The 22,837-nt window shown below is 45.0% G+C and overlaps 1 protein-coding gene across 39 annotated transcripts in view; it reads left to right on the top strand.

The window, feature by feature from the left end:
• The window catches only part of MAP4K4 (mitogen-activated protein kinase kinase kinase kinase 4), a 183,558-nt gene that overhangs the window by 64,479 nt on the left and 96,242 nt on the right, over positions 1–22,837 (top strand). For all 39 annotated transcript variants that reach the window (XM_081069214.1, XM_081069206.1, XM_081069215.1 and 36 more), the window contains exon 3: positions 19,818–19,874. In XM_081069214.1, the coding sequence (XP_080925340.1) occupies positions 19,818–19,874 (57 nt within the window). The remainder of the gene's footprint in view (positions 1–19,817; positions 19,875–22,837) is intronic.

The raw sequence follows: 22,837 nt of genomic DNA, 5'->3' as shown, positions 1-22,837 counted from the left end.
GGGCAAATTATCTCCCCAGGGCTTACAGTCAGGTGTTCCTCATTTTAAACAGACCCTGTATCTGAAGTTGTAGTTTACACACATGAAAAAAAGAAGCATCCAATAAGACTTCTTCAAACTTGAACTTTAGTGAATGTTGCAAAAAATTCTTTGCTCTAAATGCCTGCTTTAGCAACACAGGTACTGATGGAGAAGAAGCATCGCTGTAGAAATATTTGTCTCCCTGTGAATTTTGTTCATTTTAAATTGTGGACTGTTATGACCCCTTTTTCAAAGATCCGGATGAGATTATTTTGTGTGTCATCATTCAAAGGATGAGACAGAAATGTTGCTGCTGAGTTTTCTCACTTATCCCCCGTGTTTGGAATAATCGTGTGCTTCACTTTCAGCGCTGGATGGGCACAGCAGTGCAGAAAGCAAAAGTTAGTGAATGAAGTCCTGGTGGCATTCCTGTTGCCAAGTGGCTCATCATTCATGTAACGTAAAGAGCTGCTTGTGCCATCATGATAACTAACGTGTCTTTATCGGGAGTTTTCACACACATCCTCCCTGCCCGTGCTTACACTTTGAGGGGACCGAGCTCCGGACGTTGGGAACGATGCCCACCGATTCATGTTACTTACTCTGCTTTGCTTTATTTGGGTTGGCAAGTTCACTTTGCACTGGGTTTTTGGACAGTGAGCTCACCTTGGTGTGAGTGGTGCTTTGTAAATGCTGCGGGACCCGAGACCCCTTTCCTGTGCCTCTCGGTCCCTAATGGGCCCTAGGTGGCTTGACTATGGCACCTGAGGTAGGAGTTATACCTGTCCCTACTAGAGACTCTGAATTATAACTTTGTTGCTTGACAGTGTCTTAAGAACAGGAAAAATGAGGGCCTGGAGGGGAAGGGAGTGAAGACAGTGCCAGCACAGCAAACTCCCTGAGCGGATGTGCCCGTCGATCTGAGGGGCCCCTCACTGAGCAAACAGGAAAAGAGTCTGGAGGGCCTAGAGGTGTCCTGAGTTTTGAGTCATTTCTGCTTCCCTTCAGTATTTAAAGATTGTCATAAAGTAGACAACTTCTGTGTTTTTTTTTGGCGTACAAGTCTGAATGTTAACGCGTGTGTAGATTCGGGTAACCACAGCCAGAATCCAGAAGAGTTCCATCACCTCCAGACCCCCTCCTGCTGTTGCTTGCAGGTCATAGTTTGAAGATTGTGTGTGGGCGCTGTGGAGACTTCCATTCTTCCTGTCCATGGCTGTTTGCTAGGACCCGGGTCGGGGTGGGAGCTGTGGCGGGTCCAGGTGTGGGGGAAGGTGCGCAGGCTGCAGTGCGTCCCCGAGTCAGGGGTGGTGCAAGTGCCGTGGGGTCTCGTTGCTCACGGGGGCACACTTACTGCTCAAATGCTCATTGCTCTCATGAACGAGGGCTTCCTCCTCCTTTTTTTTTTTTAAAAGGTCTGGATGATGGTTGTAGACATTCATGGATTTTGCAGTTGTATTTTCGACTTCCCACACCAGTCTTAACCCCTCAAGCTTTCTGCATATTGTTGAGTGGTTTTGCAGGGCCCTTGTCAGCTATATTTCTTTCAGGAGGGTAAGTTCCTGGGGGCAACTGGCCTGTACTCAGACCTGGAAAAGGAAAAGCCCTAACTGTCTACCCCAGAGGCGGGGGGCGGGGCGGGGGGGAGAGCTCTGCACCCCAGAAGGGAGTCAGCACTTGGGTTGTATTTGGCCTCCTCCATTTCATTGTATTTCCTGTGAAGGTTTGTGTCTCACCGCGTTTATTCTCGGGTGCTCTGTTGGAGCTGGGGACGGCTCTGGTGGACGTGCCAGGAAGCCTCTCAGGAGACTGCCAGGGAGATTTGAAGGTTGTGTCTCCTCTTTGAGGTTGTGTGCAAACATTGTGTTTACAAATCACTGAATAGATCCGCCACACAAGCGTCTGCCCCTCACAGCCCGGTCTTTATTGGCCTCCTGATTCTTCATTGAAACACCACTTACCGAGTGAGCACTTGCTGCGTGCAGGCCCTGCGCTAGTTGCTGGGGTGTTGCTTCTCCTGCCTCTGGCTTAGAATCTAATAATTAGTGATTTGCCATCTGGGTGCTTTTTTTCCCCCCTTAAAAATTCTTGAAGCGCGGTGAAGGGCGGGTGACCGTACCTTCTGTTTGCCCAAGGCAGCCCTGGCTCACACCTGCTGTCTTGGCATACCTCTTATTAGTGCCTCATTCATTCTCAAGTGTCCTGTTTGGATGATAAATTAATATGGTCACCCAGAGAGGGGGGAAGGATGCAGGACGCGTCTTTGGCCGTTTACCAGTCGGTATTTTTGTTGGTTGGTTACGTGGCATCTGCTACTTGGGTTTCTCCCACGCCGGAGGGGCCACACCTGCTTGTTTTACATGTCTGGGAGATAACAGCTATGCATTTATTAGCTCCGGCACCGTGCTTAACTTACTATGATGGGATCCAGGGAGATGACGTTTAGGGGGACTTTTCAGTTATTATTGGGAACATGGGTTTTGGAGGTACATACGGGAGTCTTTCTGACATTCTTCCTCATGGGGCTACAATTACGGTTACTCTGAATTATTTAGGGGAGGTTACAAAATATGGACGCCCAGGCCCTACTCCTAGGGATTTTGATCAATAGATTTGGGTGAGGCCAAGCACGTATAATTACCAACAAAACAAAAAACACCCGGCAACAATAATACAGACCTCTCCTGGTGACTCATTGTCAGCTAGGGTTGAAGAGCCACTACGGCCACCTCTGATCAAGGACCTTGGCGTGTGTCGGTACCTACGTAGGTGAGTATTCTGAGTGGCGAGGGCCGGAGAGCTCCTGCCAGCCCACCTGGGCAGCCTTTGCTCAGCTCAGCCCTATGCATTGTTTCCTTGGGTCTAGGGACCCAGCTTTAACAAGTCGATTTTTCAAGAGAAGCTAAAAATCTGAGTTTTAGAAGTTTTACAGCCTCTTAATTTTTGGAGTGTTCAGTGAAAAAAAAGACAAAAAACAACACCCCTTTCCCGCTGCCCGCCACACACACTGTAGGAAATGGGACGCCCAGTTTAGTGAATTATAGGGAGAAGAGCCTCACTATTCATACCTAGAGTGTGGTTTCTGGCCGTATGTAGTACTTGCTAGAGTTGCCTTCATAAGATGCCAGGGTGACCTGAAATAGTAGAAGTGCAGTCATAACAAGACAACACACAGAGGCTGTTTTTAATATGGCTCTGTTAAGAGGCATTTGTTACAACTCAGTAATTGAATTTTGTAACCTCGGAACCCAAGGAGCCACATACCAACTGTTAATATGCAGTGATGTGCACATAAATTTAGGGATTTATTTGTCACTTAAAACCATTTGTTTTCCCTCTGACTATTGTCCTTATAGAGAAAAGGGAGGCTGCTTGGTTGGAGAATCACAGCCAGGCTGTACCAATAGCGGCCTCAGACCTTAACCTTGAGGATGAGTTCAGCTGAAGAGAAGCTGTGCAGTCAGGTGATAAATGGAGGAATCTAGAAGCTTTTTTTTTACCAGAGCCTCTGGATTGGCCTCCCGCAGCCCTCCCTCTATAAGGAGGAAGCATCAGTGTGGGGCATGGCTTGGCTTGTCCACAGGCTCCTGCTCTCGCTGGGCGCCGGCCGGCCTGTTTTCAGAGACGGCTGCAGTGGGACATCCTTGGGGTGCTGTGTCTGCTGTCGACCTGAGGGACTGGAGGAGCAGGTCTCCATTGTTAAGTGTGGCTGGAACCACCTTCATGCTACCCACAAGGCGCACAGGGTAGCGCCCTGGCTGGTGGGACCCGTGCGGTTTCGGTGTGGGTTAATTCTGGCTCCCAAGGCCCTGCAGGACGCGTCATTCATCACCTCCTTCTGCTCTCTGCCCAAATGACAGGGTATCAGAGAGGCCACCCTGGCCACTCAGCATAAAATAGCAACCCCCCTTCCTGGCCCTCCCTCTCCTCTTCGCTCTGCTAGGTTTACCCGCGTAGCTGTTTTTCCCCTCCTTGTACCCATCAGTGTGTATTCACGACAGCAGCAAGTGTATTCATTCACCTATGAACTGCGTGTGTCCCCCCTCTTAGACTGAGAGCAGAGACCTTATCTAATTCACGGGCATATCCTGGTGTGTAGACCAGTGCCTGGTAAAGCAAGACGCTGGCCTGGGCAGCAGAGCCATGGACATTTTACAGTGAGGTGGCCACACTTCGGAGAAGTGACTCATTGAAGGTCATAAACCTGCTTGTGGCAGAGTGAACAGTTGATTCATATAATTAGAGTTTATTTTTGCTTTTAATATCATGGGTTTATCTTAGGAAAGCAAATTTTGGTGTATTTGTGGCTTGAAGGATTTCCATTCAGTCCTCTCTTTCTACCTATGGCTCCGTAGGGTAATTTTGGATGCCCATGGCTATGGTTGAAGAGAGTGGCTTCTCTGGAACAGCAAGTTCATTGACAGACGTTGTCCCATCAGGGGGCTGATGAATGGGAGCAGGTGGGTTTGGGCTGAACCACAGGCAAGCTCTGTATCCCTGAGAAGAAAGGGGCCCCGGGCATTTCTCCTGCTGTCCCGACTTAAGCATGTTGAAAGCCAGAGCCAGTTAAGCACTCGTGCAGATTTGTGCACCTCACATTCCCTTATCTTTGAGTTGTGGGGCTTCGACTTCCCCCAAGCAATTTTGAAAGCTTCGTTCTTTCTCCCTGGTGTCATTTTCTGAGTCTTGCCCTTTCATACTGACAGCCCCAGGCTTTGCCCAGCCCTCAGTAACGTTCTCAGGAGTTCTGTGGGCACGGATAGGAGGTATCTGGGGGGGGTAGCGGCAAGGCTTTGGGGTGATTACTTGGCAACTGTCAGTTTTCTCAGGGTGCCTTGGTCGCAACACTGGAGGCTGTGGGACCAGTGGGGTTGACTGAGAAGTGGAGGTAGGGTTAGGAGGAGTTGAGAGGCCTTTTGTAAAACAGCCCGGTGGAAGTGTCCCTCTGCCCAACGCTCCAGGCAGGGAAGGGGACGGGTATGAAGGGACACAGCCAACCTCTGGTGCTTCATCCTCACGGGCTTTTACATCCTGACTTCCACCTGCCCACTGTTTTCACTTACTGAGGGGGATGGGAGGAGATTCTGGAACACGGATTGTTAGCTTTAAATCGCTGTGGCCTGTGAGGAAACATGAGGATCCTCGAGTTAGGATTCCATTTCTCCCTCTTACCACTTACTGTGTGACATTGGGCTAGTTTCCTAGTCTCACGGAACTGCCACTTCCTTCTGTAAAATAGGGATGGTTTTCTTTTTTGTGAGGTTGTGGCGAGGACTTCCTGTATTATATGTTAAAGTGTTTGTTTAGTATGTGCCAGGCACAAAAATAAATAGAAAAATATTTGTTGAAAGAAGGAATATGCAGTGGGTGCTTCTTTATCGTTGTTTCCTTTGCAGGGTGGGAAAGGAGGCTTATGCGCAGGAAAGGGGAAGAAAGCAGGACACAGAAACATGGAGGCATCCATTTCCTCGCCACTGCACTTGGCCTGTTCATTCAGTTATGTAACGTGATCAGCGCGTGGCCTTGCCCTAGGAGTGGTCAGGACGGTGGTCAGAGCCCTGGCGATGGGCCCCTCTAGGTTTACTTAGACCTTGGTAAAGTTATAGCACTGTTCTCTTATTTACTTATTCACAAAGTCTTTCATTATGGTTCTTATTCTTAGAAAGCTATAATGGGCCTGTGGAATGGAACTCAAAAAAAGAAATGGTACATAACACTGAGGAAGAGTCATCTGTTTTGATAATACAGTTTTTTGTAGTAGATTATGATTTTTAACAAAAGATGCTTTGAAGGGAGAATTTTTGTTTTCAGATACTGAGGCAAAAGCTCTCTCTATTTTCTGTGGAAATAACTTATAAGACATCAATGTTTCATTTGACCAAGTTAAGTTTTGCTGGTCTTGGTCTGAGTTTGCATGAGGATGTTTTGATTTTGAAAACTTGAGTTGATGGCTTGAGTATATCATTCTGGTAAGAAATACTATCAAGTGGGGCCTCAGGGAAACTCTAAAGGTGGGTTTTCTCTTTTATCTTTTTTTAAGTAGGAGGAATAGGATGATTATGAATCATGAATGAAATAGCTTATGAATATTCAGCACGCGCAGCGTTGTATACAGACTTTGAAAACTGGAAGCAAAACAAATACTGCAGGTCCGCGGATTATGTCATTTCTTTATGACGTGGATGAGATGACAGAGGAACTTAACTCTTGTGTATATCAATTAACCTGTGCGAAAATTGGTTTCGTTATACGCGGTTTCGCTTACAGTCACCGGATTTATTCATGACATTAGGTGAGGACTGGCGGTACTAACCCCAGAGGCCACATTCCAGGGAGGAATTATGCCTGTAAACTGTGCGGCGGCCGAGGACACCTCAGTAGTAGTTTAGGTTCAGACACCAGATTCTACTTGTATTTAAAAGTCGTTCGTGGAGACAGAAAGCTGCTTACGGTTTGACATTACATAAATGCTGTAAATATACCCAGGTTCAAGGGCAGTGTTATTGTAGAGTCAACAGCTTCAAGTGCTGAGAAAAAGTAAGGAACACTTTGCAAACCCTAATTGAGGGTTGGGCTGGTGATCCGGGAAGGGACTGTGGGTGGGTCAGGAGCCCGGAATGGAACCAGAACCCCTTGTATCACTCAACCTCTTACCGATGGATTTGTGGCTGAAACTTGCACCTTTTTCTCAGTTTGAGTTCAGTTTGAGTGCTTTTGTGATGCTTGAAGTGATATTTTAAGATTGAAATTACACCTTGGGTATAATTCTAAAAATTGTGAGTGCACTGGGAAGTCACAAGGGAGAAATGTAGGAAAACTTCTTGGTGCGGGAAGGGGATTAGTGATGGGAGAAGGAAGAAGGGCACCCACAAAATTCTGTTACATCTCTTGTTCCAGGTGAATGGTTAGCCATTACAGTAAACAGCTTTTTATGAAAATTCCCTGTTCTGGGTTTGATTGGTGTCCTCCAGCCGTCGTGTGGAATCATGGGACCCTCGGGTCCACTGCGTATCTGCTCTGGCCTCCCAGTGGGGCGTGTACTTTAGCCCCTGTTGGTCACATTGTGCTATAACACTGGGTTCCCCAGCTGCTGGGTCATGAGGCCCAGCGCCCTTTCCTGATTCTTTTCCTAACGCCTCAAGTGAGAAACTCAAAGGTTAATGTAAGAAATAAAGACAGGACTCCTTGCTTTGGATTAGGGGCTGGTGGTCACCCTGCTGTTGCCAAGGGGAGGCCGGAGAGGAGCTCAGACTGAGAATTATATTACCGGTAAACGGGGATCATTAATCTTGGAATAAGTAAAATAACAAAATGTAGCATATGACTTGGTTTTAAGTGAGTGAGGACATATGTCAATTTCCAATAGAAGTTACGGGTGCTATTAATTTGTATGGGTTCTGGAGAAAAATTCTGGTTATACATTTTGCCTGACATCTGAATGAATAGACATTTTATTATTTTGTGATTGTAGAACTAGGTGCATCCTTTTCTCACCATGAGGATATCTCACTCTGGAGGGAAACTCCTAGTGACCCAGGGTCGTTTTGAACTTGGGGAGGCTTGACCTCAGAGGACTCCCCGCTGCGGCTGACGCTGATGCCTTAGGCCCATCCCGTTCTCTTGGCTGCACCTTCCCCCCTTCCTGGTGCTGTCTGCTGGACTGAGGCCTGCTTGTATTTCACAGTTAACGGGACCTGTTGCCGAGGGTTCTTTTTGTTACCGTTTTACAAAGGAAGAAAATGATGGCCCGCCAGGCTGAGTCACTGCCCGGTGATTGCCCTCCTGTGTGTGGTGGACGTGGGCTTTCAGTCCAGGCTCGCTTTGGGCATCACTATGCAGTTTCTAAATATTTTAACATATGAAGTAAAGGAACTAATGGAGAAATAGTTTCTTATTTTTCTCCTTTAAAAATATTGATAAATTTGAATCCTAAAATACTGACAGTATAGAAGCGTAGGAAAAGGTGAACTCACTATTTTGAGTAGCTTCAGTCAGCAAATGCGTATTTTATGTGTCGCTCTTGTTGCGAGAGCACTTAAGTGGGGAACGTGTTTTATGGGTTGTGTGTGTGTCTCCATTGGTCAGTTATCTTTCGTCCAATGTGAATTAACTTATCTTCAGGAGTTTGGTATTTTAATGCATCTCGACGGTCATATGATTCAATTTCAGGACTAATATGACCAGCTTGACTAATTACCTTAGCTGTTGCATGTGGTATGCCTTATCTCATAGTGACTAAGGTAGAAGAATAGCTTTATACATGTTTGCCTATACTAAAGGATTTGGAGTTTTTTGTGCAATTAAATCTCCTTTTGTTATGTTAAACTAAAATTGCTGAACCTGAAGTTAGGGTTTCTCAGAGTGAGTAGAGGAAAAAGCAGTTGCAATATGCAAATGTATATTAAATGTTAGTGATAGAATCTGAAATCTCCATTGTTTTAGATGCTTTGATATGAAGACTTGCCAGTCAGTGCCTTTTCTTTTACTATTAATGCAAGAATGGATATGCTATTCTTTTGTCCATGGTTGTATTTTTTGGACTCTTTACCATTGTCGCTTTTTAATTTGCCAGTCTCCCTTTTAAAACATAATTCCTCTTGCTTGAATACTCTAGTCCAGACACTGGCTCACACGTGTATCACACTGCAGGGAGCTGGCCCTTTTTCGTGCAGCTACACCAGGTATCTTTAAAAGGCAGCTGCCCTTTCTGCCCACTTGCCCCACTGCCCATCCAAATCCTTCTGCCCCTTGCCCCACTTGAAGGAATTACTCCTAAACTCATGGCAGTGATTCTTCCCTTGGACCCTTTCATTTCTGTGTTCATACAAGTTGTCTCCACTTTCCAACATGAAGGTGATTCTTGCTACAGTGACGCTGCTCACCTCACGAGCTTACTTTGCTGTCTGGCCAGCCCCCCCGCCCCCTGCACCTCTCGATCTGTTCTAGAACACAGCTGAAAATGACAGAACAAGCATGCGGCCCCATGAGTGGGCTCTTTCTTTGTAGGAGTCAGAATATTACTGCCTGACGTAATGTTCCCTGAGGCTGTCACTTAATTGTTGGGACAGGATAGTAATTGATGTTCATAATGATTTCCCTGAGCCATTAAAAAAAGCATCTCTAATGTACTCAAGATTTCAGGGTTTAGAAAGATTTCCATCCACATTAGTCTCTTAAAGAAAAAGGATGTGGTGCATAAATTCGTTTACTTTTAGCTGTCTGCTAACTCAGTTATGCAAAGTGACTCACTTATTAGACAGTGGGCACTTGGTAGTTGAAGTCTTAACTGTGCAATTCTGACTGTTTCATTCTTAGTAGAAGTTACATGTACACATTTTCTGCTATTGAGACATAATTTTCCTTAAATGGAGTGTTGTTCCAGATAAGGTAGCTCTGACCTAAGAAAGGCATAATTCTATGTTGAAGCCTTTAATTTTAAACTTCAGGGAATAGAAGCACTGTCTCATTAAATCACATGTCTTGACTGATCTTATAACACTTACATATTCCGGTGCTTTCTTTGTCGTCCTGCTCACCCACAGCCCTGAGCATGGAAGGGAGGTAGAGGTAGATAAACAGATGTTAATTATAATAAGAAATCGTAGTTACAAGGATAAAATGTGCAAAAATATGCACCTGCTCACCACACACTTGGTTTGGGCCTTGGAGGAGTGTGACCAGAAAAGCAGATGTCCATGGGGCCATGTTGCCACTATTCCTGCTGTTGTAAGGACGTGTTTACAAGGCTGAGATGGATGTTCCTTGAAGTCTTTCTCCCAGGTTAATCGTGTGGTTCCTTATCCAAGTTCGCTCATGGAGTGCTGGCTGGGTAGTATGCCTCCCTCCTTTGGTTGAATTTTGAATTTTCATAGCTACTTCCTGGAAAAGAGCCCTGACAAATGGGACATGTAGTTTTGGGGTTCACAGTGCAGAACCAGTTAAGCTGGTCTTTGATTTTTGGGGTGGATGTAGAACCTTAGAAAGAGTGGTCAGTGGATTGCCCAGTGCTGAACTCATCCATGGAGAGCTCATGGTCATGAAATTTCTGTATTTGCTCTTAAAAATAAGGAAACCTAAGGGGCAGTGGGTTGGAATTTTAAAAAGTTTTTTTTAAAGACTATTGTTTAGAGCAGTTTTAGGAGGCACAGCAAAATCTGTAAACGCAGAACCAGCTAACGAGGTACTGAGTTGCTTTTCAGAGCAAACAGACCAATACATAAGACAGGCACTGAAGCATGCTCAGAGGAGAGAACTTTGACCTCCCGCTGCACCCGGAACCACAGGTTCACCCTCCAACCAAAGGACCAGGACATAAGTGCAAGGAACTTGGACACTGGAACCCTTTCAGAAGCCAAGGTTCCATTGTGGACGGCCTGTTACCAAATGGCCAAGGTCCAAGGTCCTCCCATGAAAACTTGCCCACCAGCACTTGCGCATACCTGTCCCCCAGCCCCTTTAAAACCCTTGGCTAGGTCCAGTGAACAAGATGGATATGAGGCTCCATTTGGCCTCCCATCTTCTCGATTGGCACCTTGATCATTAAAACCTTTCCTTACTCCAAACTCTGAAGTTCTGAGTTTTGGCCTTTTGAAGCCTCGGGCACACAGACTTCGGCAACAAATTGAGAAGAAGGTACAGAGGTTTCCCATAGACCCCCAGCTCCCACATGCATAACCTCCCCCATTACCGGCTTCGCCACCAGAGGGGTACGTTTGTTCCAACTGATTAACCTGAATGGACACATCATGATCACTCACAGTTCATAGTTTATATTAGGGTTCACTGTTGGTGTTGTACGTTCTATGACTGCGAAAATGTATAATGACATGTATCCATCGTTGTCGTTTCGTACAGAGTAGCATTGTACAGAATGCCCTAAACATTCTCTGTGCTCTGCGTGTTCGTCCCCCTTCCTCAGGTGGAATTGTTACGTTAAACCATGACGATGTGCGTGAGACACCCTTGGCAGAGAATCGGCAAACCAGGTTTGGCTTGGCCGCTAGACTTGTGTCCTTCTAGCTCTCTGGGTTGTTCTCATTGGTCAACTATTTTGTTGAACTAGGCTGGCCTGTCCTTTGAGCTGTTGATCATTTTAGAACATAAGTTACAACGATTTTATGGTAAGTATAATTGAGGTTTATTAGAATTGACTCGTTACGAGTCTAACCTTCATACACCCCACCTAAGGCATTGAGTGCACGCATACATTATTGTAATAAATAGTATATAGTCCAAAATGATGTGAGAACTTGAATTTGGGCTTTTTTAGACAAGCTTGGAGAAGTGAATGCATACTTCAGAATGCATACGAAACACTAGAGATGAGATGAAAAAGCCGTGGATTCCTATACCCACGCCCAGAATTCTCACGCTTGGGTCTAATGTGGGGCCTGGAAGTGTGCACCTCACAAGGGAAGGTGCGAAACTGAACTCGCCTTCCTTCATAGAAAAACTTGACACCTCTCCCTCCCACAGTAAAGCTTTATATCCAAAATATTACATCTTCAAAGCAACAAAACACCACTAAAGTCATTGAGCTCAAGGAGCAAAGCTTCCAAGTGGGATGGACTGAGGAGCAGGCAGGGCGTTATTCCTTCTGCCACAGTGCACGTCCCGTGACGGTGGGAGGCCGGCATCCCCTTGACCGGGTGCGGTATGTGACACGCTCCTTTCGTCTTGATGTGTCTGGAGAGGTGATGCAACTTTGACACAGCGTATAGGCCTGGCCTGTGCACAGCTGCAGACACGTCCCTTTCTGGGATTTAAGGTTTGCTTGCAACTCACGTCAAGGGCTCCTCGTCTGTCCTCTGATGACCTTCAAGGCCACTAGGGCAGTCCTCATGGCCTTGCTGCAGCGCGTGGTGGGTCTGCGTCTCTGCCCCATGTGATGTTCGCTTCCTGTCAGAGCAGACGCTTGGTCCCACACTGTCCCGTTTTCTGAGTGTTTCTGCCACAGAGTACACGTTTCTCTGTCACCATGTTGTGTTCCTTCTTGTGGACTTCTTTGTACAGCCCTCTAAATTAGAAGCTCATCGAAGGCAGATGTGGTACTTGATTCCTTTGGCGGTGTGGGGTGTGTCCTGTTGTCAGCCTGCGGCTTACTGAGGTCTGCATGGGTAGGCTTTGCTGTTAAGCAGTTTTAGGCAGTTATTTTCAAGTTTTTGTTTCATATTAAACTCAGCAGAAAGAAAAAGCATTCTGATGTCCAATATTTGTTGAAAGAAAATTTATGATGAGATAAAGGAAGGAACAAACAAAAGCCATTATCAGCTTTAGAAAGCCAGGGATGAGGGGTTCTGAATGTGTTCACACATGCCTTTAGACATCCTACAGAATTCCTGTGGGATGTTCTTTCATGGACTTTTCCTGATTTATCATAGGAGCGTAAAGGCCAAGGATTGAAAATAAGGTTTTATTATTGGTTACTGTGTTGCCATGTCCTATTATATCACTTAAAATATTTATGTTGTAGAATAGCATACTTGGCAGTCCCCATGTGAATTGCTTAAATAGGACACTTGAGGTCATTTCTATTTTAAAGTCCACACCCTGCTCTAGGGAAAAGTCCCGGTGCGAATCTTGAGCTAGTTAACACTCTCAGCATTTCAGTTTCTCCATCCATAAAATGAGGATAACGACACATATGTTGGCTTGTGTGAGCAATAAATGAGAATGCATACAAAGTGCCTTGTTCACGAAATGTCCCAAGAGTGGTGTCTTGTGTCCTGTTCTCACAGCCCTGTCTCTGGGACTGGAATGTTTTCCAGGTGTCACAGGGCCATGCTTGCTGGAGTTCAGGCTGTAAGTGTACACACATCTCTCTGGGTTGTTGAGGAAAGAACGCATTTGTTAATCCTAAATTGTGTTTGCTTACTTAGGAGGTATGATCAAGAACTACGGTGAATATTTAAATTAAAAAAAAATTTACAGTAGAAGACACATTGTCATTAACACCCCTCAAAACACTCCCCCTTGCTTCAACTACACTTATACCATCGTTCTTGCCACTTTCTGAAGCAGTTCTGGAAGTCCTTTTTCGTGAGTGTCTTTAGTTGTGCTGTCGAGGCTGCCTCGATGTCCTGAATTGATTCGACTTTGGGGAAGAGCCAGAAGTCGGGCGGTGCCAGATCCGGTGAATAAGGTGGATGAGGACACACCGTATTGGTTTTTTTTGACAGAAATTGCAGTACCAAAAGTGAAGTGTGACGGAGCATTGTCATGATGGAGGATGATTTACAGCACACTTTAAACTCCACCTTCTCTCAACTGTAGCTCACACCCGACTCACTGCACTGTACAAGTTGAAACGTGTCACACACTGTTACTAAGATTCAATGTGCCGCTTCCTGTGTTGAAGACCCCTGCCTTTCTGGTGGGCGGCACTTGGCAGCAGCGTTCACCGTATTCTTTGATCACAACGGAAAGGCTCTGTGTCACACAAAACTTCTGGTACGACAATTTCTGTCAAATAAAAACACGGTGTGTCATCCACCTATTCACTGGGTCTGGCAGTGGGCAACTTCTGGCTCTTCCCCAAAGTCAAAATGACCATGAAAGGAAAATGTTTTGAATTGATTCAGGACATCGAGGCAGCCACGACAGCGCAACTAAAGACACTCACGAAAGAGGACTTCCAGCACTGCTTCAGGAAGTGGCAAGAACGGTGGGATAAGTGTGTTCGAAGTGAGGGGGAGCATTTTGAGGGGGATTAATGGCAATGTGTCTTTTACTGAAATAAATTGTTTTAAATTTAAACATTCACTGTACTTCTTGATCACACCTCATACCTTACATAGTATCACAAACTTCATGGAATTTCCTTCTCTGATATTCTGTCCATGCTCTCCCCCAGAATGAGTACACAAGCTTCCCGATTCTGTGAAGAAAGATGACGCTCAAGTAGGAAGTGGTTGGGGCAGTAAAGGTGCCGGGCTGCAGTGCGGTTCCTTGCTGCGGTCTGAGGTGGTGCCGTGTGATGACTAGGGTACGTGACGGAAGGTGGAGCAGGAGTGGTAGACTCTTGGATGGGCTAATCGGTGTCGAACAGTGGCATGACCACCCCATAGGGTAAGAGTCCTACTTAAAGGCTCTTTCATTTCCTGACTCAGTTGCAACCCCTCTGAGTTTCCTCTTATGCATGAGACCACCAGAAGTTGCCTCTCAGTGAGCATACTTATTCATCACATGTATTTCAATGGAGCTATTGGGATCTATATTATGCAACACGAGTTAGTTACCTAGTGGTGACAGTAGAAAGTTTAGGAAGATAGGAGCATTGCCATCTTTTCTCTTGGGACTTAAAAAGCATTCTTTGACTACTATTCCTTCTGCTAGGCTCCCTTCTGTGGGGAAGGTTGGGGACAGACTTCATTAGAGGCAGACAGGCTGCCACAGTGCCCTGCATTTTATAACCATGTGGTTTTTTTTTTTCTTTCTTTCTTTCTTGGAACATGTGTAATGCATATTTGCAAATGCAAGTTGGCAATTTTGACTGTTAGAAGAATCATGAAGGAGAGTTAAAAATTAGGGCATTTTCCTTGGCTTGGATGTCTGCCAAGAATAGTTTGAGTTTTCCTTTTCAAAAAAGAAACATGCGTTTTTCTCATTTGAAGACTAAAAATGAATCAAGTGCCACGAAGGTTGCTCTGCTGAAGGGGACAATTCTGGTTAGTGTGAGCTAATAGAAATGCGTGAAGTAGTATCGATTACAGTAACAATTTTAATTCTAAATCTTGCTGGGTTTGCTAACCCTTTGAAAGAATTGAGGGGAAATAATTTAAGCTGTTTCTTTAAAAACAAAAGACTGGGGCCGGCCTGGTGGCTCAGGCGGTTAGCACTCCATGCTCCGTGCTCCTAACTCCGAAGGCTGCTGGTTCCATTGCCACGTGGGCCAGTGGGCTCTCAAACACAAGGTTGCCAGTTCAAGTCCTCGAGTCCCGCAAGGGATGGTGGGCTCCGCCCCCTGCAACTAAGATTGAACAGGGCACCTTGAGCTGAGCTGCCGCTGAGCTCCCGGATGGCTCAGTTGGTTGGAGTGCGTCCTCTCAACCACAAGGTTGACGGTTCGACTCCCGCAAGGGATGGTGGGCTGCGCCATCCACAACTAAGATTGAGAGGACAACAACTTGACTTGGAAAAAAAATCCTGGAAGTACACACTGTTCCCCAATAAAGTCCTGTTACCCTTCCCCAATAAAATCTTAAAAAACAACCAAACAACAAAAAAAAAAACAACAAAAGACTTCAACTGCAGGAATTTGACAAGATGATAGACGTACGAGTCCATCTCTTTTTGCATTTTATATGATCATTGTGGAAAGGGGATCCTGCTGCCATTGTACCTTGGGCAGATAGCATAGTAATAAAATCAATCAGAGCTCTTCAGCTGCAGAATAGGATAATGACCTGATTTGTTGTCCTCATAGGAATTTTCAGGATCTATTGGGAAAATAGCTGTTAATAGTATTGGGGGGCTTTTCACCATCAGATGTCTCATAAGTGCATTAATGTTTTTTGTGGTGCCTCATCAATAAAGCAAGCCGTGGGCCTTCAGTCTCTGCCTCCTGGCATTTTATAACCCTGAATGGGACACCATGTCCAAGAAATGTAGACAATAGGACAGGAGAGTCAAATTCACACATGGATGTTAGGTATGAATATTTAATACTGACGAAATCATGTACCCGTGGATTTTAAGAATAGATGATGCAATGGAAAGAAAGGTCCTCTTAATATTAAGTTCCTAATCTCTCCATGCACACACTAGGAGTCTCAGTGACAGTATGCTGGATCCAGAGTCAGGTGAAGGAAAGTGGTCATATTATTCATCTGTAGTGAGCAGACTACATGAAGCAGCCTTTAAGAGATGGAATGGAGGTCAAAATGGGATGATACAGTGCGTTGTAGCCTCAAACTTCAGAGAATAATGTATGTTCCTGTGTCCTGAAGCCCCCAGCACAATGCAGTTGGCTCTGATTGTGTGTATTTTCACATACTGCTGAGGCAGTGTGAAGGAGGGCCATTTGTTAAGCTAAAGCCATGCCAAGGGGACGTGGGTGGGGCCTCCCTTGTGGGTGGGCACCTGGCTTTTGCAGACTTAAACTAATAGCCCACCCTGAGAAGGGCAGTCATGGTGTATTCTCTTGGGTAGTGTTGAGTAATTCACAGACACATTTTTATCATTTCAGAAGACTCTTTACGTAACCTCCTCAGCACAGGATTATATGTACATTCAGTCCTAGCTTTAGTTTTTGTCCTCAGGCTATTTCACTGGCCATTTTGGTTCCTTTACACAATGGTGGCCCATCTCAGCAGATAGATTATTATTTCTTTTTCAAATTTAGAGTTCGCCTTCCCTTCCTTCCTTTCCTTTCCTTTCCTTTCCTTTCCTTTCCTTTCCTTTCCTTTCCTTTCCTTTCCTTTCCTTTCCTTTCCTTTCCTTTTTCCTTTCCTTTTTCCTTTCCTTTTTCCTTTCCTTTTTCCTTTCCTTTTTCCTTTCCTTTTTCCTTTCCTTTTTCCTTTCCTTTTTCCTTTCCTTTTTCCTTTCCTTTCCTTTCCTTTCCTTTCCTTTCCTTTCCTTCTTATAGAGAAGTGCATTACTTCAGCATCCCACATATTGGTCTTGCCTTTTGAATATTTCGAGAAATGGGCCTAAATTGACGAGGTTTGAGATAGCTGCAAGCTGAATTAGTGAGAAAGGGTCATGAAATCAGCATGGGCCTCTGGAGGGAGTGCATAGAGGAAGATTCTCTGTGTCCACCAGGTATGGTGGCCAGGGCTTTACGTATCTGTGCACTTACTATAGCCTGCCTTATTCTAGAAAGGACCTTCACTCATTGGGTCCCACAGTGATCTTTGGAAGCTCGTAGACGATAACCAACTTTGCCAAGGAAATATAGCAGTGGGGTGGTAGCGAGGAACGAGAGCCCAGGCTGCCTGAATCACAGATTCATTTCTTCCAGTGCATTATCTTGTTTCTTAGAAAGGAGGGAGACAGAATTGTTGGATAGCTTCGTGATTTAAATTTCAATTTAAAATGGACCTATTTTTGGAAGACCTGGTATGTATTCATGAAGACGGAGGCCTTTGCAGGGTCTGTTGTCTGACAAAGATAATTGAGTAATTGTTAGGTCCTGATTCTGTAATCCTTCAGTCAGGGAAACCAGTGTTCTGTATAAAACTAATGTTCTGTATAATGTTCTATATAAAACTAGTGTTCTGAGAATGAATTCAGAGCTCTCAGCTTTTGTACCACTGTCAAACTGCTAAGTCCTAAGAATACACTTGCAATCTTGAGTTCAGGAATAGAGGGAAGAAAGGAAGATGCCGCTGTTATATAAACATCTGGAAAGGTTTTTCCATAGACCAGTGGATTTTCTTGACCTTAAGGACTTTAAGTGTTACCATATCCGATACTAAGAAGACCCTCCCCTCGCCCACATGTCACCTGACACATTCCCAAAACTCTAGTGACATTTTCTTTCATTCCTCATTTCTGTCAGCGACAAATCTGCTTTAGTGATTTGAGAGGAATCCCACTGCATGAAGAGTAACAAGTATGTTTCCAGATTTGAGGGCTGACTGGGTGCAAAAGAGATGATCTTTGTGTCTCTTACATGGAAAGTACCAGAGGACTACTTAATACTCTATCTTGTTAAGTTCTGTTCTTCTTGGATTCAAGGAAGTCATGTTTTGGCTTCATGATTGTGTTGCCAGTCATAGGTAGTCCTGGGGGTACCTTGATACTATGCTAATAAATTCATTTTCTATGAGTTGAGAGAAACAAGGTCCAGTCGGAATTTATTACCAGGGTTACACTTGACCGTGTGTCCTCTTTGCTCCTCAGATTTTCTTAACAATAGACCAGTGAGGTAGGTGCCACTCTTCCCTTCCTCTCTCTGACGGACAGGAACCGCAGGCACACCCAGCGGCAACGGGCCCAGGTCTCAGCAACCGCGTGGAGGGATGACATGTGGAGGGATGATGTGTGGATGTGGTCTCGGTGCGTCGCCCAAGCTTGGGACTGCTGTCCTGTAGCCATACTAGCTGCAGGATCGTGCCCGTGCCCAGGGCGTGAAGGAGCAAGAACGCAGTGTCCCACGTACTGATGCGTAGCACAGAGCTGTGGTTACAAGGCTGTAAAAAGGCTGAGATTACCGAGCCTATAACACCAGCAGGTGGAGATTTTAAATGAGCGATTCAGAGGGGAACACTATCAAAAGATGTTGAAACTTGGACAGACAGGGAGCAAAAAATGGCAGTAAGATCCAAAATACGGGAGCCCATATCACATTCATAAATTACTGCTTTCCTGACACAGAGTTGTATTTCACTCCGTGTGTCTCTCAGATGGAGCTTCTGTGGATGTCAGATGGCCGCCTCCTCATTCGATGTGCTGTATGGTGGCATACACCGGACATTTCCTTTCAGGATCATGGGTTACCCAACTGTGAATGCAGAAATAATGCCAGACTATTCTCTGGGCTCTGTAGGGATGATGGAAGTGTGATAACGGGGTACTCAGAGGTGGCAGTTCAGGCCTGCTGAGGCTGGAAAACATGCCCGTGCAGTGACAGCTGGGTAGGTGGCTGAAAGGACAGGAAGGCAGAGTTTCCGGTTACGCGGACCACTGTGGGGTCGTCCTGCCTCAGAAGCAGAACGTTAGACCATCTGGGCTGCACATGTAGGGATGGGGGGCTAGTGCATGTCACAGACTAGGAAGATAGTTCGTGTTGGGGATGGTGGCGGTGGTGGTGCCTGCAGGTGGGAGAGAATGGGAATGAGGTTCCTAGCCTGTGGGTTGTATTTGTCCTGCTTTCCTGTGTGTGAAGTTGTTGCACGGTTCCTGCTTGTGGACTGCTGGGCCGTTGCTGGACTCTATCCCACCATGAACACAGAGAGAGACATAATTGTAATACAGTGTCATTTTCCGAGTTGTTTGGTCCGAGTTGTAACTTGAGTTCCCACATAAACTTTCCAGAAGGGAGAGCTTTCCTCAGGTTTCAAGTTCTAAAGTTCATAACGCTCCATCATGAGACCACAAGAGAGAGAGGCTCTTGGAAAACATGGAGACATTCTTTCTGTTTTACATTTGTTGCAGAAGGACTATGTTTCACAAAGTCCTTCAGTAGATTGTGCTCAGGATATCTGGGTAGCTCTTTGTTCCTCACTTGGGAAACGACCAAGAATAGCGAGAGGACAAGACTGACAGTAAATAGATCCAATAGTCCTCAGCCAAGGGAGGGGAGGATGGCAGCACATTTGTTTGAAATATCTAGTAGTATAAGTGTTCTAGGTCGGGAATTCTAACATAGCTGTAAAAAAGCTCTCCCCCTTTCCTTTCCCTCTTTGTGCCCCCCATCTCTTTGCACACTCCCTTTAGTCTGGATAATTATTCTCCAACCTTCCTACATTGGAACTACAAGAAAGCTTCAAAGAATACTGTCAGTATTAGCTCTTGTACAATCAGGTACTGGGTACTGGGAAGTCCACTAGGGAAAAGTGACTGTTAACCACTGGTCAACCTGATGTATAGAAAACATTTCTTAATGATATGTACATTAAACCCTGGAAAGAAAAAGGGAACAAAACTCATTTGTTCTTCTAATTGTTTTGTTTATCAAGTGTGGGTCATTAGTATTTCAAACCATATTGTTCTCCTGGAAAGCACAGGACTATTTCATCATCACTTTTGGGAAAAAGTGTAGAAGAGGTGATTTGTTAAACTTCAACTGTTGTTCTGTTCTAGTGATTGTGCAAAACAGTGGTGCCAATTATCTTTCTCTTCTGTTTTTTCAGGGTCGACATGTTAAAACAGGTCAGCTGGCAGCCATCAAAGTCATGGATGTTACTGAGGTAAGGTTGGGTCACAGATGTGTTTAAAGAACTCATCAGATGAAAGACAAGCATCCCCCTGTCCCTGCGGCCCCCAGTTTAAGAGTGTTGTTCTCTTGGGAGAGTCGATCTTCAACAAATTGCCCTCCTGTGACATTGTGGGTTCATAATGCCCAGCACGACAGTTGACTTAAAATGTTTCAGATGGTCCCCAAGTAACTAACAATCAGTACAGTAGCATTTTCTTCACACACACACACACACACACACACACACACACACACACACACACACACTACCCCTAAGTGATGTCATCCTTGGCAACATAATGGACCATAATTGGAAACATCTTCTCTAATGGAAAAGAAGAGATCTGAGAAGAGATCCTGGAGGTCACATGAATGGGCAGGTTGAGGGGTGCGGGGTGGGGAAAGGCTTTTCCAGGGTCTTAGGCCACATTTGGGCCATTTCTTTTATTTTTAACATGGGGAAAGAAAACAGATCCAGCCAAGTTCCCAGAGGTTTGAAAACAGAAACATCTGCTAGGATGTTGAGCAGATTGTTGGCAAAATTTAGTAGCAAAAAATAGTTCTTGAAATGGTCACATGAGGATTTACTGTGTGGCTTTAGATGGGAAAGAGGAGAACTTAACTCAGACAAAAAATAAGTGCCTCTGTGTGTGCATGTATATATAAATATATATGTGTGAATCCATATTTAATTTTTAAAAATAGCATAGATTACAATGAACTAAATCCATCCTATTTTAAATTATAGTTGGCTCTTGAACAGCATGGGTTCTAGAACTGCACAGCCATTTATACATGAATTTTTTTTAATAGATACTGTAAATGTATTTTCTGTTATGATTTTCTTAATGTTTCTTTTCTCTAGCTTTATAGTAAGAATACAGTATATACAGTAATACATACAATATACGATGTGTATTTTATGTGTATGTATATGCATTATGTGTGTAAATCTTCCAGTCAATAGTAGATGATTAGTAGTAAAGTGTTTGGGGAGTCAAAAGTTATACGTGGATTTTCAACTGCGCAGGGGTCAGCGCCCTTACCCCCATGTTGTTCAAAGGTCAACTGTATTTTCATCAGAAATTTACTTTACGTTCTCATTATTGCTTTTAACTTGCTTAATTATGAATAAGGTTTATTATCATATATCACGGATTCTAGAGAGAGTTAAGCATCAGCCTTGGCGATTTGGGGGTATCGTTAAATCAAGCCATAATCTCCCCAAATCTGGGGTCTACTGAGGGAGGTAATGGCAGAACTGATCTCAGGTGTACAGCTGCGTAATCTCAGGAGGTCTCTTTGGCTGCCCTCTTCTCCCGTTGGTCTCCGATAATGTGCTCGTCTTCAGTGTCCACATTAGTAAGAATTAGAACACATCGTTGTCTCTGGACCACACGACAACGGATAGAGCTTTGTGCAGATGTTTGAAGATAATGACATTTCTTGAGGGGACTGCTCTCTTTTCTCTGCCAAAGAGGATGTGGAGATTTTATAATGAAGAGGTACCATTGCTTATGTTGTGGTATAGTGGTCCTGTCTCGTGTGCCACTCAGTGGGCAATTGGCTGCTTTCCAGGTAAATATTATTTTCAAGATTATTTTGTAGCGTGGTGAAGGAGCAGCAAATTCTAGCCTACTGTCATCTGAATTCAAAAGTCCAGTTATTTCTGAGGTGTTCTCTGGGCCCCCCCCCCAGCCACCAGTCGCCGGCTGTGCCTGTTGGTGCTACCCTGGGCAGTGGGGTACCCAGAGCCTGTGTTCTCCAACATTTGTTAACACACGTCCTGCCTTGTTTGCTGGCAGACTTGTGGGTGCCATTTTAAATGGAATCTTCGGGAGTTTTATGAAGCATTTGCTGCAAGTCCTGAGAGTTGAGGTCTTTCCTCACTTCAGCCTGGGCTGCCTGGCGGACTTGGCTGCCGTGGCCCCTTCCGTGCTGCTTTTCCCATCTCAAGTTGACTCTAAATGAGGTTTGTCTTCTCCTTAGAGGTCCTCTTCATGTAAGCCTGGCTCTGATTATACAAAATCACTGTTAAAAAAAAAAAAAGTGTAAAATACAGGAAAATATAAAAAAAGGTACATCTTTATACTTCCACCATCTTATATAATAACAATTGTTGGTGCTTTGGTGTATTTCCTTTCAATCATCTCTCTGTGAGCATAGCTATAAAATACACACATAATTGTGTGTAATAGATACTTTTGTATTCCACTTTCGTTGAATTGTATACAGAAGGTATTTCCTTGCCTGAAAAATCAGGCAGTGTTGGAAATATGTATTTCCGGGACTTTAAAAAATAATTATGCCAAACCCATGTGTTCAGGTGAAATGAAAACCAGATGGTGAGTCTTTCAGAACAAATACAAACTCAATCAACCGTTTACCATATTGGCCTCTCAGTAATATTTCTTCTGTGCTGTTTTCATGCCGTGATCTCTGTGCTATAGCCTGGGGCATAATACGGCTCTAGGCCGGCATACAGCTGGCACCCTGGGAAACGCCCTTGCAGACCCCCTCATCCAGGACCTTTCAACACTCCTTGTGAAGTTGTAGGCATTGTCCGGGGTGGGACTGTGGTACAGGCCAGTACCGGGGAGATGGCTGGCACGAGACAGAATTTGCAACTGCTGTTTCTGGTTCCAGCTGCAGTAGCAGGGGCAGTGGGAGAGGGTTCTGTGGATGAGAGCAGCATTTTGCATGGTTTCTGACTTGTATTCAGTTTCATGTCAATCAGGAGCAGAAAAGGTGTGAATGCTTATTCTTGGGAAAGAATCAGACTCCTCCTGACTTTTGAGCCTGTTCCTTAGGTGAAATTGAGAGGCAGTTACCAGGCTCCTCCTCTGTCGTCAGGCTCAGAGGTGAGAGAGCAGCAGGTATGGGAAGGTGAATGTGTGCGTGCTGTCCTCCCAGCTGGCAGAATGTGCTCTAGGCTGCACTGAGCCCACTTCACTG

Source organism: Rhinolophus hipposideros, assembly GCF_964194185.1.
Source record: "Rhinolophus hipposideros genome assembly, chromosome: 12".
NCBI lineage: Eukaryota > Metazoa > Chordata > Mammalia > Chiroptera > Rhinolophidae > Rhinolophus > Rhinolophus hipposideros.
Note: the sequence above shows the minus strand (reverse complement) of the source record. Positions and strands in the feature narration are given on the sequence as shown.